General features: G+C 43.1%; 1 protein-coding gene across 1 annotated transcript in view; it reads right to left on the bottom strand.

Annotated features, from left to right (window-relative positions):
* The window catches only part of LOC126424840 (uncharacterized), a 102,944-nt gene that overhangs the window by 65,090 nt on the left and 18,931 nt on the right, over positions 1–18,923 (bottom strand). Inside the window, exon 2 of the mRNA XM_050087646.1 lies at positions 2,085–2,135. Coding sequence (XP_049943603.1) covers positions 2,085–2,134 — 50 coding nt within the window. The 5' untranslated portion in view covers position 2,135. The remainder of the gene's footprint in view (positions 1–2,084; positions 2,136–18,923) is intronic.

Below are 18,923 nucleotides of genomic sequence, written 5' to 3' on the forward strand. Positions count from 1 at the left end.
CTTGGCGCCAGTGAATATCACCTGTTCCCTAGGTTAAATGAACATTTGGCCGGAAAGCGATTCAGCTCCGACGACGAGGTGAAAGACGAGGTTCATAACTTTCTGAACAGCATGGCGGCGAGCTGGTATGACATGGGCATACAAAAACTGCCACAGCATCTACAAAAATGCATCGACAGAAATGGTGATTATGTCGAATAACTAAATGTTCAAGCTGTAAACTAATGCAAAACATTGTAGCAACAAACAGATCTATGTACGTATAAAAAAATAGGAGACTTTACTTTTGGGATTACCCTCGTAGCTCAAAGTAACATGAAAAAGTATAGTTTCCAGATTTATCATAACAGTATAAAATTTACAAAGGTACCATTTTCCTAGATAGGAACCCTGCTTGTCAGTGCAATCGGCCGATCATTGCACAAGTTTTCCGATACCATTAGAAAATTAGAAACAAGTTTTTCATTTCAGCAGCAAATGATGTACGAACCACTCACTTGCTCCACCTCTCCCTTCACTGGAGGTAAATGGATGGCCTCTTAAATCACGGCTGCTATCTAGTCTGCAACCTAATGGCCAGCGCCATCAAAATTTAAAATTAAATATTCTGTTGTGTCATCTCCCTTACAGTCGTGCAAGACGGAGACTTAAATGGCTTGTTTGGCTGAATCACCTGATGGACAGCTGCGATGAGTTAAGGCAACATTCATCTCTCAGACTTCGATCTCTATCACATCAAACTCGCAGTAGGATCCATAGCAACGCGTGGCGCTTGAGTTGGCAAGACCGCAACAGTTTTAAAAGAATGGTTAACGGAATTTTGGCTGTTTCATATCAGTTCGATTGCACGAAAGGACAATTTTTATCGCACCTCACTTCATCCCAATCAGCACCAATAAGACATCAAACACTGTTTTCCTAATCCTGGACACACTCTAAGAACATCACTTATGATCACAAAGAACAATTGCAAAATGGCAGTTTCAAATTTGAAACTGAACAAAAAATGGCTTTGAATCCTCTTCTTAGAAGACAAGTTTCAACGCTTTGGGATTGTTAATTATTGAAAGTGATGTTTGAGGGCAACTGAGTCAAGAAGATACTATGAATAACTTCCGGAGCTGCGTCACAGTCGCGAATTAAAACAGTGATCCAGGAAATGTAGAATAAATTTCTTTTTCATTTATTTTCGTCAATGATCACAAGACTTTTGCCCAGAAATGATCACTTTCATACCTTCAACAAAACATTGGAAATGAAGTACAACTAACAGATTACATCTTAAAACAATAAAATTTTCCATAATGAAAAATTATTACTTTCATACATGTGAAAACATGCGCTTAAAATATGACGAGACATACCTATTTTCTCACATATAGGCCTACTACTATAAAAAAGCCGTAAAATGTTCACAAAATCAGCTTAGCTTGTCACACATTTAAAATACGGTGTAAACCAAGCCACAGTTCCGGCGGAGTCATGCTACCAATAGCGCTGCTGTTCATAGCACACTGCAGTACAGAAGCACAACATATGTTTGTCCCATAAGCTCGTTAGCTGTCGCTTCTGTGAGTCTACAAAGTCTATAAAATTGTACAGAATGCAATAAGTAAATAGTGCAACAGGTAAAGTCTACAGCAGACTTGCCAAGTGCGTAACTTATTAAAGTGATAAAATGTAATAATTAAAACATGAATAAAGGTAAATTTAAAATTGTTGAAAAGTAAATGGTTAATTAATAATATGCGATTCACAAACGATCTCATTGTCATTTTAAAGAATTGCCTGGTGATTAGAAACTGTATACTGCCACCTCACCTTATTGGCCAAATGTTTACTATGGAGATTTCTTCCGCTACCATTGTTTGAATTGGCTCTCTCTGATCCAAGTGCCACAGCACAACACCGCCGTGCCAGCATTGTCCACAGGGGTAAGTATACAATTAGTGAAACTAGCATCCTCTTACCTTGTAGGCAGTTCCCTCGTGTTGGTGTATCAAGACTGCCTGGCAATATCAATCAGCTGCTGTAGGTACAACAAACCTTTTGCAAATTCCATAAAGAATAAACAGAATACTCACCCTTCATGACCAGATGCCATTGCAGTTACTATGTCCTGTAGCGTAGGCATTCTGGAAAATAAAAAGAGGAATATGGAAACAGAAATGGCAAGCTGTATTAATTGCATCATGATTTTTTTCTTTTATTAAGAACTATAACCCCATAGCAATCATATTTTCTCACACTCTCTCCCAAGCATGCATGTGCACACACGCAATATACGAGGGTGAGTCAAATGAAAACCTTAAATATTTTTTAAAATATTATTTATTGTGCAGAAGTGGTACAGAGCTGTATCACTTTTCAACACAATCTCCCCCACGCCCAATGCAAGTCCCCCAGCGCTTAAAAAGTGCATAAACTCCTTTAGAAAAAAATTCTTTTGGTAGTCCACGCAACCATTCATGCACCACGTGGCGTACATCTTGATCCGAACGGAACTTCTTTCCTCCCATTGCGTCTTTGAGTGGTCCAAACATATGGAAATCACTTGGGGCATGGTCTGGTGAGTATGGTGGATGAGAAAGACACTCAAAATGCAGGTCTGTGATTATTGCAACTGTTGTACGGGCAGTGTGGGACCTTGCATTGTCATGTTGTAAAAGGACACCTGCTGACAGCAATCCACGTCGCTTTGATCTAATTGCAGGCCGCAGATGATTTTTTAGGAGATCTTTGTATGATGCACTGATGACAGTGGTCCCTCTAGGCATGTAATGCTCAAAAATGACGCCTTTTTCGTCCCAAAAGAGAGTCAGCATAACCTTCCCTGCTGATGGTTCTGTTAGAAACTTCTTTGGTTTTGGTGATGAGGAATGGCGCCATTCCTTGCTCGCTCCCTTCGTTTCCGGTTGGTGTAAGTGAACCCAGGTTTCGTCCCCAGTAACGATTCTTGCAAGGAAGCCATCACCTTCTCGTTCAAGACGCCAAAAATATTCTTCACAAGCATCAACACGTCGTTCTCTCATTTCTGGAGTCAGTTGCCGTGACATCCATCCTGCAGACACTTTGTGAAACTGGAGCACATCTTGCACAATCCTACTCCATTCGTAGACTTACTGCTGTGACAAACCTGCATCACCGTACTGAACCTTCATTCGTCGATGAATTTCAATAGGTTTCACACCTTCACTACGCAAAAACCGAATAACAGAACGCTGTTCTTCCCTGGTGCAAGTCGCAAGTGGGGCGGCCATCTTTATACTGATACTGCGGCGGTAGGTGTGCATCTGCACTATGATGCGACCTACAGGCCATTCTGCACGCTGTTTTTAGCAAGTTTACCAACTTACAGGATAACGGTGCGAAATTTCGATTTGTTATTACAAATTTAATGTTTTCATTTTACTCACCCTCGTATAGATATTCTTTCTCATTTCGTATATTTTCAAACAGAAACTGTCTAAACAACAATGTGCTGTCCTGTTTTCGTCCTCCCAGTCAGTTTTCAGAGGAAGTGGGAAAGTTCACTATGTAATCTGAATTTGCAAATAGCAAAAAACATGGCTCAAGATTAGAGAGGGAGGGAGGGGATATACATAGAGGAAGTGATGCACAGGGAGAGAAGATTAGAGAGAGAGAGGAGGGAGAAGGAGATGATCCACGTGAGGAGAACGAAGAGATGTACAGAGAGAAAATGGAGAAGGAGACTGGTACATACATCCAATTCCCATATATATTTAGCAATTGCAAAGCATTGGCAAGACCATTAAAACAACATGATAACAGTGCAAATGTCGACGGGGTGTGCTGTGCGTCTTGTTTGGAAAGAATATTGTTCCATTTACGCATGGAACTTCTTGACAACAGTAACGCCCACTTTTCTCCATGTCCTCAACCATGCATTCAGCACTTCTTGTTTTTGCTTAGGTTTATTTTCCAGCAGTGTAAAATGTGCATTAACGGTAATGGAAAGGTTTATTGATGGAGACTTAACTGACACGTAGGGTCTACCACGTGTACGAATTCACTGAGTGCACTGAAAGAGCGACACAACGAACTGTGGTGAAATTTTCCCACAGCGACGGCACCCACAGCACAGTACCGTAGGGTCTGTCTGAGGGATATTGTATTACTCTGTTTCGCATTGTCCTGCTATGTGACGAGCCACAGATCCCTTAATCCGAGGTACTCAGGAAATATCCCCGCAGAAACTTCGAAATTTTTGCCGGAGGAGTCGTATTTACGCTAAACGACCTCAAAACTGCAACAACGTTGTGATTATTCTCTTTCACAAGAAACTGAACAAGTAACACACATGTCGACCTCATGTTCGTGATGTACACGATATCCATTGAAATTATCACCAGTCACACAGAACAGAACAAATTAAAATGCTGTTTTGAGAAGCTGATATAACACAGAACGTCATTTGCACACCTAACATGGATACTCTGCAAATCACATTTAAGTGCCTGCCAGAGGGTTCATCGAACCAACTTCACAATTCTCTATTATTCCAATCTCGTATAGCGCGCAAAGAATGAACACCTATATCTTTCCGTACGAGCTCTGATTTCCCTTATTTTATCGTGGTGATCGTTCCGCCCTATGTAGTTCGGTGTCAACAAAATATTTTCGCATTCGGAGGAGAAAGTTGGTGATTGGAATTTCGTGAGAAGATTCCGTCGCAACGAAAAACGCCTTTCTTTTAACGATTTCCAGCCCAAATCCCGTGTCATTCCTGTGACACTCTCTCCCATATTTCGATATAATACAAAACGTGCTGCCTTTCTTTGAACCTTTTCGATGTCAAACATAGGTATTTAGTTGAATTTACGGCTTTTAGATTAGACTGATTTATTGTGTAACCGAAGTTTAACGAGTTCCTTTTAGTACTCATGTGGATGACCTCACACTTTTCGTTATTTAGGGTCAACTGCCACTTTTCGACCATTCAGATATTCTTTTATAAATCGTATTGCAGTTTGTTTTGATCTTCTGATGATTTTATTAGTCATTAAACGACAGCGTCATCTGCAAACAACCGAAGACGGCTGCTCAGATTGTCTCCCAAATCGTTTACATAGATAATGAACAGCAAAGGGCCTATAACACTACCTTGGGGAACACCTGAAATCACTTCTGTTTTATTCGATGACTTTCCGTCAATTACTACGAACTGTGACCTCTCTCACGGGAAATCGCAAATCCAGTCACATAACTGAGACAATATTCCATAAGCACGCAATTTTACTACGAACCGCTTGTGTGGTACAGTGTCAAAAGCCCTCCGGAAATCCAGGAATACCGAATCTATCTGATATCCGTTGTCAATAACACTCAGCATTTCATGTGGATAAAGAGCTAGTTGTGTTTCACAGGAACGATGTTTTCTAAACCGATGTTGACTGTGTGTCAATAGACCGTTTCCTTCGAGGTAATTCATAATGTTCGAACACAATGGATGTTCTAAACTCCTGCTACATATCGACGTTAACGATATGGGCCTGTAATTTAGTGGATTACTTCTACTAACTTTCTTGAATATTGGTGTGACCTTTGCAACTCTCCAGTCTTTGGGTACGGATCTTTCGTCGAGCGAACGGTTGTTTATGATTGTTAAGTATGGAGCTAATGGATCAGCATACTCTGAAAGGAACCTAATTGGTATACAGTCTGGACTAGAAAACGTGCTTTTATTAAGTGATTTGAGTTGCTTCACAACTCCGAGGGTATTTTCTTCTACGTTACTCATGTTGGCAGCTGTTCTCGATTCGAATCCGTGAATATTTACTTCGTCTTCTTTTGTGAAGGCATTTCGGAAGGCTGTGTTTAGTAAATCTGCTTTGGCAGCACTGTCTTCGATAGTATCTCCATTGTTATCGCGCAGAGAAGGCATTGATTGTTTCTTCACATACGACCAGAATCTCTTTGGATTTTCTACCAGGTTTCGAGACAAAGTTTCGCTGTGGGAACTGTTATAGGCGTCTCGCACTGAACTCCGCGCCAAGTTTCGAGCTTCTGTAAAGAATCGCCAATCTTGGGGATTTTGCGTCTGTTTAAATTTGGCATGTTTGTTTCGTTGTTTCTGTAACAGTGTTCTAACCCGTTTTGTGTACCAAGGAGGATCAGCTGCGTCGTTTGTTAGTTTATTTGGTATAAACTTCTCAATTGCTGCCGATACTATTTCTTTGAATTTAAGCCACATCTGGCCTACACTTATATCATTAATTTGGAGTGAGTGGAGATTGTCTCTCAGGATGGCGTCAAGTGAATTTTTATCTGCTTTTTTGAATAGGTATATTTTTCGCTTATTTTTCGAGGATTTGGGGATAACAGTGTTCAATCTCGCCACGACAACCCTGTGTTCACTAACCCCTATATCGGTTTTGATGCTGGTTATTAACTCAGGATTATTTGTTGCTAAGGGGTCAAGTGTGTTTTCACAACCGTTTACTATTCGCGTGGGCTCATGAAGTAACTGCTCGAAATAATTTTCAGAGAATGCGCTTAACACAATTTCGGATGATATTTTGTGCGTACCTCCGGAATTAAACATGTATTTTCGCCAACATATCGAGGGTAAATTAAAGTCATCACCAACTATTATCGTATGAGTCAGGTACGTGTTTGAAATCAGACACAAATTTTCTTTGTACCTTTCAGCAACTGAATCATTTGAACTGGGAGATCGGTAAAAGGATTCAATTATTTTATTCCGGTTGCCAACAATGACCTCTGCCCATACTGACTCACAGGAGTATCTACTTCAATTTCGCGACAAGTTAAACTACTTCTAACAGCAACAAACACGCTATCGCCAACCATGTTTGGCTTATCTTTTCGGAACACCGTTAGGTTCTTCGAAAAAATTTCGGCTGAACTTATATCTGGCTTTAGCCAGCTTTCAGTGCCTATAACGATTTGAGCATCCATGCTTTCTATTAGCGCTTGGAGCTCTGGTACTTTCCCAACACAGCTACGACAATTTACAACTGTTATACCAATGGTTCCTGTATCTACGTTTTTCCTGTGTTCAGCCTGCGCCCTTTGTGACTGAAGCCCTTCTTGTGTTTTCCCGAGACCTTCTAACCTGAAAACCGCCCAATCCACGCCACACAGCCCCTGCTACCCGTGTAGCCGCCTCCTGCGTGTAGTGGGCACCTGACCTATTCAGCAGAACTCGAAACCAACCACCCTTTGGCGCAAGTCGAGGAATCTGCAGCCTACACGGTCGCAGAACCGTCTGAGCCTCTGATTCAGACCCTCCACTCGGCTCTGTACCAGAGGTTCGCAATAGGTCCTGTCGACTATGCTGCAAATGGTCGGCTCTGCTTTCATCTTGCAAGCAAGACCGGCAGTCTTTACCACTTCTGTTAGCCACTCGAAATCAGAGAGAATCTCTTAATCCAAAGCGACACACATCATTGGTACCGACGTGAGCGACCACCTGCAGTTGTCTGCACCCTGTGCTCTTCATGGCATCCGAGAGGACCCTTTGCACATCTGGGCCCGCATCTCGTGGTCGTGCGGTAGCGTTCTCGCTTCCCACGCCCGGGTTCCCGGGTTCGATTCCCGGCGGGGTCAGGGATTTTCTCTGCCTCGTGATGGCTGGGTGTTGTGTGCTGTCCTTAGGTTAGTTAGGTTTAAGTAGTTCTAAGTTCTAGGGGACTGATGACCATAGATGTTAAGTCCCATAGTGCTCAGAGCCATTTGAACCATTTGCACATCTGGAATAACTCCACCCGGTATGCACACGGAGTGCACATTGGTTTTCTTTCCCTCCTTGTCAGCCAAGTCCATAAGGGGCCCCATAACGCGTCTAACGTTGGAGCTCCCAACTACCAATAGTCCCACCCTCTGCGATTGCCCGGATCTTGCAGGCTACGTGGTTTCCTCTGAAACAGGACAGGCAAAGGCATCCGGCTCAGCGACAGTGTCAGCCGCAGACAGTAGGTGGAACCTGTTTGCCAGACAAACCGGAGAGGCCTTACGTGCGGCCGCATGGGAAGTCTTTCGCCGCCTGCTTCGCCCTGGAGCGACCTCCCACTCGACCGCTGGTGAGGGGTCAGCCTCAGTGCGAGCAGTAACTGGATTGGCCACCGGCGAGGGCCGATCGGAGGACTCTGACGCGCTGGACGTCCGTTGGATCCCCACGGCCGTTCCACAACAGTGGTTCCCATCCACTGCAGCCGAAGCTATCACAGCCTGAAGCTGAGAGCAAAGTATCACCAACTAGGCTCGCATCCCCATACGACAATCGCAGTACCTAGGCATATCAAAGACCGTGGAAAACTAAACTATGCAGCTAAACGGACTATCGACTCGAGCTACGGAAATCTACTGCAGACCCTGACGAAAACGCACGAACTGTGTCTAGTAAAACGCAGATATTCAAGAACCTAACTACCGAAGCACTCAGGTGAAACTAAATAATTTCCCCCTGACAAGGAACTTGTAATATATCACAAAACCTGTTTACTTTCTAACGCAAACGAAAACGCGAAAACTGTGGCTATTATATTTTAAATTGACACGCAGAAACTCAAGAAACTAAACTATTAAAGCACACAGATGATATAATAAAATTCGCTCCTGGTTAGGAACTCGTAAATGTCACAAAAGCGGTTTACTTAACTGTTGATGCGTCTGTCGCGGTCGGCTACTATTGCCTGACTGTACATCATGAACGTAATTATTGAACAGAGCAATGAGTATGAAAGCCCTACACTTAGTTCAACAAAATCTTTAATGACAACACTTGAGAGCACTGCGCCCGTGCAAGTATACTGACTAAATATTTAGGTTCATACGACGACTTCCATTATAATTGAACAGGGTAAGGAGGAAATAAAAACTGGAGACTGTGTCAAAAAAAACTGCATGTTCCCTAAACTGATCTTAGCTGCCCTAGAGGACGTAAGCAGATGTTTGAACTGTGAAAGCGGACACGTGATACCTGTTAATAGCACAGTGGAAGCACCCTCGGTTTGCTGATGAAGTATGAAAGTTATTAGGAACACTAGAAAGACGCTGGACGTTAAAAAGGAGGTTGTAGTTTTTGTGATACTTACGTCTTTGCCGCAAGGAGACTTGTAACTAAGCACATGAGTGAAGCAGATCTCTTTTTATTCAAAGTTTATGTTGGTGCTAGCTAAAGTCACAACTAAGGATTATGTCGGTTGTAATTGACGTCAGTCTTCTTTCTCGCCAATTCTCGTGTAAATTCCTTTTTTGGCGAACTTAATGCGAGGAGGCTGTTTTTCAGCACACTGTCGCTGTCTGTTTATGTATGCTGCGATCGCTAATATCCCCTTAATAAGCATAGGGCAGATTATACATGTTGTGAATTCTATACAAATAGGATCATTGGACGTAGCTGAAACTTAGTTGTTGTTGTGATCTTCAGTCCACAGACTGATTTGATGCAGCTCTCCATGCTACTGTATCCTGTGCAAGCTTCTTCATCTCCCAGTACCTACTGCAACCTACATCCTTCTGAATCTGCTTAGGGTATTCATCTCTTGGTCTCCTTCTACAACTTTTACCCTCCACGCTGCCCTCCAATACTAAATTGGTGATCCCTTTATGCCTCAGAACATGTCCTACCAACCGATCCCTTCTTCTAGTCCAGGTGTGCCACAAATTTCTCTACTCCCTAATTCTATTTAATACCTCCTCATTAGTTATGTGACCTACCCATCTAATCTTCAGCATTCTTCTGTAGCACCACATTTCGAAAGCTTCTATTCTCTTCTTGTCCAAACTATTTATCGTCCACGTTTCACTTCCATACATGGCCACACTCCATACAAATACTTTCATAAACGACTTACTGACACTTAAATCTATACTCGATGTTAACAAATTTCTCTTCTTCAGAAACGCTTTCCTTGCCATTTTGCTATTGCCAGTCTATATTTTATATCCTCTCTACTTCGACCATCATCGGTTATTTTGATCCCCAAATAGCAAAACTCATTTACTAATCTTATACCCTCAGTAACACCCGATTTAATTCGACTACATTCCATCATCCTTGTTTTGTTGCTTTTTTTGATGTTAATCTTATATCCTCCTTTCAAGACACTGTCCATTCCGTTCAGCTGCTCTTCCAGGTCCTTTTCTGTCTCTGACAAAATTACAATCGCATGGATTTTAATTCCTACTCCGAATTTTTCTTTTGTTTCCTTTACTGCTTGCTCAATATACAGATTGATTAACATCGGGGAAACTTAGTACTTACCTATTTAATTACTATTCTGGCTCCAAATATGTAGACTTTTTCCATGCATGTTTCCATATTTTGACCATTTGGGGACAAATACCTGCATAATGTACATATAAAGCACTTTGCGCTTAACTGTGTGTATAATACACATACACTCCTGGAAATTGAAATAAGAACACCGTGAATTCATTGTCCCAGGAAGGGGAAACTTTATTGACACATTCCTGGGGTCAGATACATCACATGATCACACTGACAGAACCACAGGCACATAGACACAGGCAACAGAGCATGCACAATGTCGGCACTAGTACAGTGTATATCCACCTTTCGCAGCAATGCAGGCTGCTATTCTCCCATGGAGACGATCGTAGAGATGCTGGATGTAGTCCTGTGGAATGGCTTGCCATGCCATTTCCACTTGGCACCTCAGTTGGACCAGCGTTCGTGCTGGATTTGCAGACCGCGTGAGACGACGCTTCATCCAGTCCCAAACATGCTCAATGGGGGACAGATCCGGAGATCTTGCTGGCCAGGGTAGTTGACTTACACCTTCTAGAGCACGTTGGGTGGCACGGAATACATGCGGACGTGCATTGTCCTGTTGGAACAGCAAGTTCCCTTGCCGGTCTAGGAATGGTAGAACGATGGGTTCGATGACGGTTTGGATGTACCGTGCACTATTCAGTGTCCCCTCGACGATCACCAGTGGTGTACGGCCAGTGTAGGAGATCGCTCCCCACACCATGATGCCGGGTGTTGGCCCTGTGTGCCTCGGTCGTATGCAGTCCTGATTGTGGCGCTCACCTGCACGGCGCCAAACACGCATACGACCATCATTGGCACCAAGGCAGAAGCGACTCTCATCGCTGAAGACGACACGTCTCCATTCGTCCCTCCATTCACGCCTGTCGCGACACCACTGGAGGCGGGCTGCACGATGTTGGGGCGTGAGCGGAAGACGGCCTAACGGTGTGCGGGACCGTAGCCCAGCTTCATGGAGACGGTTGCGAATGGTCCTCGCCGATACCCCAGGAGCAACAGTGTCCCTAATTTGCTGGGAAGTGGTCGTGCGGTCCCCTACGGCACTGCGTAGGATCCTACGGTCTTGGCGTGCATCCGTGCGTCGCTGCGGTCCGGTCCCAGGTCGACGGGCACGTGCACCTTCCGCCGACCACTGGCGACAACATCGATGTACTGTGGAGACCTCACGCCCGGCGTGTTGAGCAATTCGGCGGTACGTCCACCCGGCCTCCCTCATGCCCACTATACGCCCTCGCTCAAAGTCCGTCAACTGCACATACGGTTCACGTCCACGCTGTCGCAGCATGCTACCAGTGTTAAAGACTGCGATGGAGCTCCGTATGCCACGGCAAACTGGCTGACACTGACGGCGGCGGTGCACAAATGCTGCGCAGCTAGCGCCATTCGACGGCCAACACCGCGGTTCCTGGTGTGTCCGCTGTGCCGTGCGTGTGATCATTGCTTGTATAGCCCTCTCGCAGTGTCCGGAGCAAGTATGGTGGGTCTGACACACCGGTGTCAATGTGTTCTTTTTTCCATTTCCAGGAGTGTATTTTCAGTTCAGATGCATATTTTAATGGTTTTGTGCAGACACTTCAGTTTTTTAGTTTTTATGATCCTAATATACGCTTCAGGAATCGGGCTTGAAGAAGGGTAAGGAGGGGGGGGGGGGGGGGGGAGGATAATACAAATAGAAAGTTAAGATTATCACAAGAGGAAGCAACCCTCCGCAGAACGTGTGTGATAAACAGCTCTATTTATCCACAACCACAACCAGCAAGCCTTTCATTTCATGACAGTGTAAATATAACCTTCTAAGCCAGGTACCATGGCTGACGTGACAGTGACACAGTAGCAGAGTTGTCTTGTGGAATTTGAACAAACCCTGCCAGAGTGGCTGTCAAGATATTGGTTGCCTCTAGGTCACACCCACTCTCTGTCAGGAAATTGGACATCTCAAGGTCACACCCACTCCCTGTCACGAAATTGGACACCTCAAGGTCACACCCACTCCCTGTCACGAAATTGGACAACTCAAGGTCACACCCACTCCCTGTCACGAAATTGGACATATCAAGGTCACACACGCTCCCTGCAGTTTGCCAGGACTAAGACCCGTGGTTCACGCACCCCATAGCCTAATTAAAGAAGTATGTGTAAAATTTACGAATATTTCAGTGTTAATGGTTCTAAATCTCTCAAAATAAATCAGTCACTTTAAAATAATATTCTGTTTTATACAGAGATTTTTAAAGCCACTGCTCGTGTAGCTCCATATGAAGAGAGTCTGCCTGAGTAGCCGGCCTGTGTGACCGAGCGGTTTTAGGCACTACAGTCTGGAACCACGCGACCGCTACGGTCGCAGGTTCGAATCCTGCCTCGGGCATGGATGTGTGTGATGTCCTTAGGTTAGTCAGGTTTAAGTAGTTCTAAGTTCTAGGGGACTGATGACCTCAGAAGTTAAGTCTGATAGTGCTCAGAGCCATTTGAACCATTTTCTGCCTGAGTTACTGTTACCCCATCAGCCTATCCATACTAGATGGGGTACTTGATTGGGGGCGGCAATGTTTTATTCTTATAATTTTGGTGCCATTAAATCACTATGAAATAAAATGAATACTTGTATATTTAATTCTAAAGCAAATACTTCTTACATTGTAGGTTTACTCATCATATGACGCCGCACGTATCAGAGTCGAAAAGCAGCATTTGACTGCAAAAATGTGCAGCAGAATGTAATTAACATTTCGACAAACTACTCTAAATTTCCCTCTACAATGAGCCACGTGTCTCCCATAGGCAGACTCAGTACCTGTTGCTGAGGAATTTCAGAGATTCTTCGGTCGTGGCCTAGGGAAATGGGATGGTTTCATAATCAGTAACCTGCATTACTAACTCTTTTGTTTCATAAAATTGGTATTTTATGGTGAAAGCGTAAAAAAGAACTTGATCTGAAACTGTCACAAATATTTTCGCACAAATTTGCGCCTATACCTTCTTGTGATATAGGTAGTCATTTCCTGTCTACATAAATATGTTGACTGATAACTGCAGGAACATCACAGGAAAAAATAGCAATGTTGCCAGTTATTAACCTCACAAAAAGGAGAAGTGAATTAATAAATTGGGAACAATAATGACATTGCATATTTTAATGTATTTCAACTTGATATGAAGAGCTACAGACGAAAAATTTAACTGACAGGAAGAAGATGCTGTGATATGCAAATGATTAGCTTTTCAGAGCATTCACACAAGGTTGGCACCGGTGGCGACACCCACAACGTTTCCAACCGATTTCTCATACACAAAGAGCAGTTGACCGGCGTTGCCTGGTGAAACGTTGTTGTGATGCTCCGTGTAACGAGGAGAAATTCGTACCGTCACGTTTCAGACTTTGATAAAGGTCGGATTGTAGCCTATCGCGATTGCGGTTTATCGTATCGCGACATTGCTGCTCGCGTTGGTCGAGATCCAATGACTTTTAGCAGAATATGGAATCGGTGGGTTCACGAGGGTAATACGGAACGCCGTGCTGGATCCCAACGGCCTCGTATCACTACCAGTCGAGATGACAGGCATCTTATCCGCATGGCTGTAACGGATCGTGCAGCCACGTCTCGATCTCTGAGTCAACAGATGGGGACGTTTGCAAGACAACAACCATCTGCACAAACATTTTGACGACGTTTGCAGAAGCATAGACTATCAGCTCGGAGACCGTGGCTGCGGTTACCCATGACGCTGCATCACAGACAGGAGCGCCTGCGATAGTGTACTCAACGACGAACCTGGGTGCACGAATGGCAACGCAGATTGGAAGCGTGTATTTGTCATCGCCATACTGGCATATCACCCGGCGTGATGGTATGGGGTGCCATTGATTACACGTCTCGGTCACCTCTTGTTCGCATTGACGGCACTTTGAACAGTGGACGTTACATTTCAGCTGTGGTACGACCCGTGGCTCTGCCCTTCATTCGATCCCTGCGAAACCCTACACTTCAGCAGGATAATGCACGACTGCGTGTTACAGGTCCTGTACGGGCCTCTCTGGATACAGAATATGTTCTACTGCTGCCCTGGCCAGCACATTCTCCAAATCTCTCATCAATTGAAAACGTCTGGTCAATGGTGGCCGAGCAATTGACTCGTCACAATAAGTCAGTCACTATTCTCGATGAACTGTGATATCGTGTTGACGCTGCATGGGCAGTTGTACCTGTACACGCCATCCAAGCTCTGTTTGACTCAATGCCCCTGCGTATCAAGCCCGTATTTCGGGCAGAGGTGGTTGTTCTGGGTACTGATTTCTCAGGACCTATGCACCCAAACTGCGTGAAAATGTAGTCACATGTCAGTTCTAGTATAATACATTTCTCCAATGAATACCCGTTTATCGTCTGCATTTCTTCTTGGTGTAGCAATTTTAATGGCCAGTAGTGTAGTTCCATTTAATTAATAACGGAAATCTTTAATCGTCAAAGTTTTCTTAGTGAAAATACACTGATGAGCCAAAACATTAAGACTACCTGCTTAATAGCTTGTTTGTTCGTCTTTGGAACGAAATACATCACTGATTCTGCATATCAGGGATCTGACAGTGTGTTGGTAAGTTTGTGGAGGAATGTGGCGATAGATGTCTACGAACAGGTCATGGTGAAATCGGCAATTGCGGAGCTCAGCCTCACGAACAAACATAATATATTGTTAAATGAAACAAAAATTCTGTCCCATGCCTCCACGTACTGAGATTCTCTTATTAAGGAAGCTGTTGGAATAAGACTGTACCAAAAGAACTTTATCCGCGATAGCGCATACCATCTGAGCTGTGCATGGAAACGAGCGCTTGATGCAGAGAAGCAGCAGAGGCGTTCCTTCCAAGATTTTCGTTCCAACGGAAGCTGTGGCCCCACCGGCGCACACAGTGACCCCGTCTGCGACAGCAGTACGTAATCGCCGACCAATCAGAAGCCGTCCACGGGCTATAAAGAAGCTACCACAGCAGCAGTGAAGACAGTCAGCTCCTGACGATGACGATGGAGGTAGTCGTCGAAAGCTCGAGATTTTATCCAGAACTGACGCGGCAAGAATACCGAGAAAGTTCGGCAAGAATACCGACAATGTTTTATATACAATTCCTTCATGGCGCGTCGTTTTTTTTAATTTTTTTTTCTTACAGGGAGAGCTCCCCAGCCGTGCGATCGACTTTTTTAAACTATCTGGCCGAGCGGTTCTAGGCGCTTCAGTCTGGAACCGCGCGACCGTAGCCTGCCTCGGGCATGGATGTGTGTGATGTCCTTAGGTTAGTTAGGTTTAAGTGGTTCTAAGTTCTAGGGGACTGATGACCTCAGGTGTTAAGTCCCATAGTGCTCAGAGCCATTTGAACCATTTTTTAAAACTATCTGGTGGGCCCTCCTTTGCGAGTAATAAACAAAAAAAAATGGGAATTTTGTGTCAGTCAACAGCGTTAAAAAAGGTGCATTAGAGAGTCTGGTTGCATGGTGGAGTGGCTAGGATAAGAACCTCCCATGCAGGAGGCTATGGGTAATCAGGGGCAGTAATCCTTTTTTTTTTCATTGTTAAATCTTTATCAAAATGACTTTGACCATTTTTATTCACTTAATTGATTTAAATGTAATTTTTTTAAATTCCATTCGTTTGTCACACAATTTTAATCATAATATCTACTTCTTCATTTGCTCCCATTTTTCTTCTTTCCTCACTTGAAATCTTTGTTCATGTGTTTTTAATTAATTTTATGTAATAATTTTAATTTAATTTCTTTTGTTTTACAATCCTCTTTTTTTCGTCCACATTATTGCGTACATTATATCTATTTGTCATTTTGCTCGGCTTTCGTTTCACTTACTAATCCGTCTCTCATTTAAATTTTCAACTGCGTTATTTTTTCCATGGCGCATTAGGTATTCAGCAAATGTTTTAAATATTTCTATGACAATTATCGTGCAAAAAAAATCGCACATCTGGTAACAAAAATACATTTTTCAGACCATTGCACAACATAAATAGATCATGTCCCCTTTTGTTTTTTAACTGACAGATTGGAACTTTCAAGCAATTGAATATTATATGTGATAAATATAATTAAATTCATATTCACTACAATTGCGATTGGAAAAAGAACGGTTTAAAGAAAAAAATGAAACAAATGAAAAAGTTCATATGGTGACGAAAATCATATGACAAAAGAATAGAGATTACATTTAAACCATTTTATTGAACAAAAATAATGATCATAGTAATTTCGATAAAGATTTTAAAATAAAAAAAGTTACTTCATATGAGGAGAATTGTGGAGACAACCTCTTGCATGCAAAGCTATTATCCTATCAAGTATACCACACAGCCATACTACAGAATGGGACTACTTTAATGCTATTGTGCATTACACAAAATTCCGAATTTCTTTTTTCGTCCAGCTGTGCACCACTGAAGACCTCTCCTTGTTAGGGTGTATAAGAATAAGAGAACTTAGCGTCTCCCAAAAATAGCTTTGTCTGGGTTACATGCTTGAAGTCAAATGTTTAACACATTAACTCATATATAAAGTAAACAGACAACTGAAGCTGTTTTAGACACGGGAGCTAGATTTTTTTAAACACTCGCGGTTTTAGTGGTATCTATGCACATATTTCAACATACACAAGACCATCTTTGGATATAAATGAAGATTCTTAAGAAGGACACCTTATACATGAATAAGAGTATTACACAGGGTCTATCAAAGGGTTCGAGGCAAATAGTAAATCTGTCCGTGGTTATAGCAACCTTCCTTTTGAAGACGGTAATCAAATACCTTGGTCTCTTCATCGACCATAAGCTAACCTGAGAGGCGCACACAAAAGATGTAGCTAAGAAACGCGATATGGTTGTCAATGCAATCAGAGCTATGGCAGGACTCGGTAGGACTTTAACGTCTGCACCAAATTTACAGCACTATGGTATGTCCATTCACTGATTGTAGAAGTTGTTATGGATCTGCACTTGGCATTCAGCTCAACACAATTAATAAATGCCAATAGAAAGTGCTGAAAGCTTGTTAGGGTGCAATACGCTTCACCTCTGCCGATGCTATCTTGGTCGAAGTGCATGAACCTCCAATCTATCTACGCTGGCCGTACATCTCCGCCACATTTCGCCTTAAAAGGAACCAATATGAATCTAATAACCTGAGACCGATCGCCACAAATCTAACCATGCAGTGCGCAACTGGATGTTTCTGGATCACTAGAGCTCTCCCCCCCCCCCTCCCCCCTCCTTCCCAAGCAGCGCAAATGTATGTAGATAATTAGGATATTTCCGGAAATATCATTAGAGAACCTAGACTAAGTAGTTTTAGCATCCCATTTACGGCAAGAAAAAGAGGAATAAAAGTGAGATAGTGTTAATACTTTCATCCTTCTTTACCTCCTCTGCATTACTGCAGATGACGTGTAACTGAGCACATTTGTAGTGTGCATGCAGTACACATGAGGTGCCTAATTGTTTCCACTGCCCTGTGTGGAATACGTAAGTTCTTGTACACTTCACTATCCCGCTGTCTTCATGATGATGATGTCCCCAGCGCAGAAAACAGCACTCAGGTCGTGGATTCTTTTTCTTGAGGCTGAAATTAACTTCGCAAGGAACTGCTACTACGAATAAACTATAACTCATTTGGGATGCCACTCGCGTTTTTATTGATGTAGACACGAGAAACTATTCTTGATCACAACGTATTGAACATATCTTTCCACAGTCATTATATCTGGCTAAAATAACATGAAATACATCCTGCCACAGACAACATGTCTGTCTACTGGAACCGTCAGAACTGGAGAATAAAATTACATGAATCAAATACTACTATTACAGACAACATGTCTGTACCTAGCGACGGTCGGAACTGTAGTAAATAAAATTGCATGAAACAATTTCTGCTATAACAGACAACATGCCAGTCTACTGGAACGGTCAGAACTGGAGAGCAGGACTGCCCGAGACACTTCGCGCGCCAAGCCAGCAAGGCGTGACCCGAACGCCACCGAAGTGCATCGGTAGTAATATCATCAGTCTTTTGTTTTAGTAATACTTTGATTTTAATAATTTTGAAATGACTGATTGATAGGTGGCTGTAGAGAGATGTTTATTTAAAAAAATGAGGTAATTTGGATGGCAGGTTTAATTAATGATAGCAACTATAGTTTAACGTTTTGGCGCCATACCGCCGAACACAGCAGCCAATCACAGAGCAGCAGCATCATGCAGGCGGCCTTTCTCACGGGAATGGTACCGAATCTAACATCTGTCACCGCTACCTCATCCCACATTGCGTCATCTCTGTGCTTCTTGCATCTCCATTGCCCTGGGAATAGCTTCCTGGAGCCTAATATGATGGCTGAAAAAGCCAGATGTATTACACATTTCCAGTGAAACTGCCTAAAGTGAACATAATAACTGGCATTGCCTTTGAGAATGAGACTCACATTAACAATAAAATTCTGGCGGTGTTCTTATCACAGTATCCGAAAGCCATATATATCTACACTGGCGCCACCAAAACCAGTGATTCTGTCTGAAGCGCTACTGCGTACCATGTTTGCAAAAGTCTGGGCTATTCAAATTACCAACAGAGGCAGTATCGTGATTGCGGCACTTG

The sequence above is a fragment of the Schistocerca serialis genome, chromosome 10, assembly GCF_023864345.2.
Source record: "Schistocerca serialis cubense isolate TAMUIC-IGC-003099 chromosome 10, iqSchSeri2.2, whole genome shotgun sequence".
In the NCBI taxonomy this organism is placed as follows: domain Eukaryota; kingdom Metazoa; phylum Arthropoda; class Insecta; order Orthoptera; family Acrididae; genus Schistocerca; species Schistocerca serialis.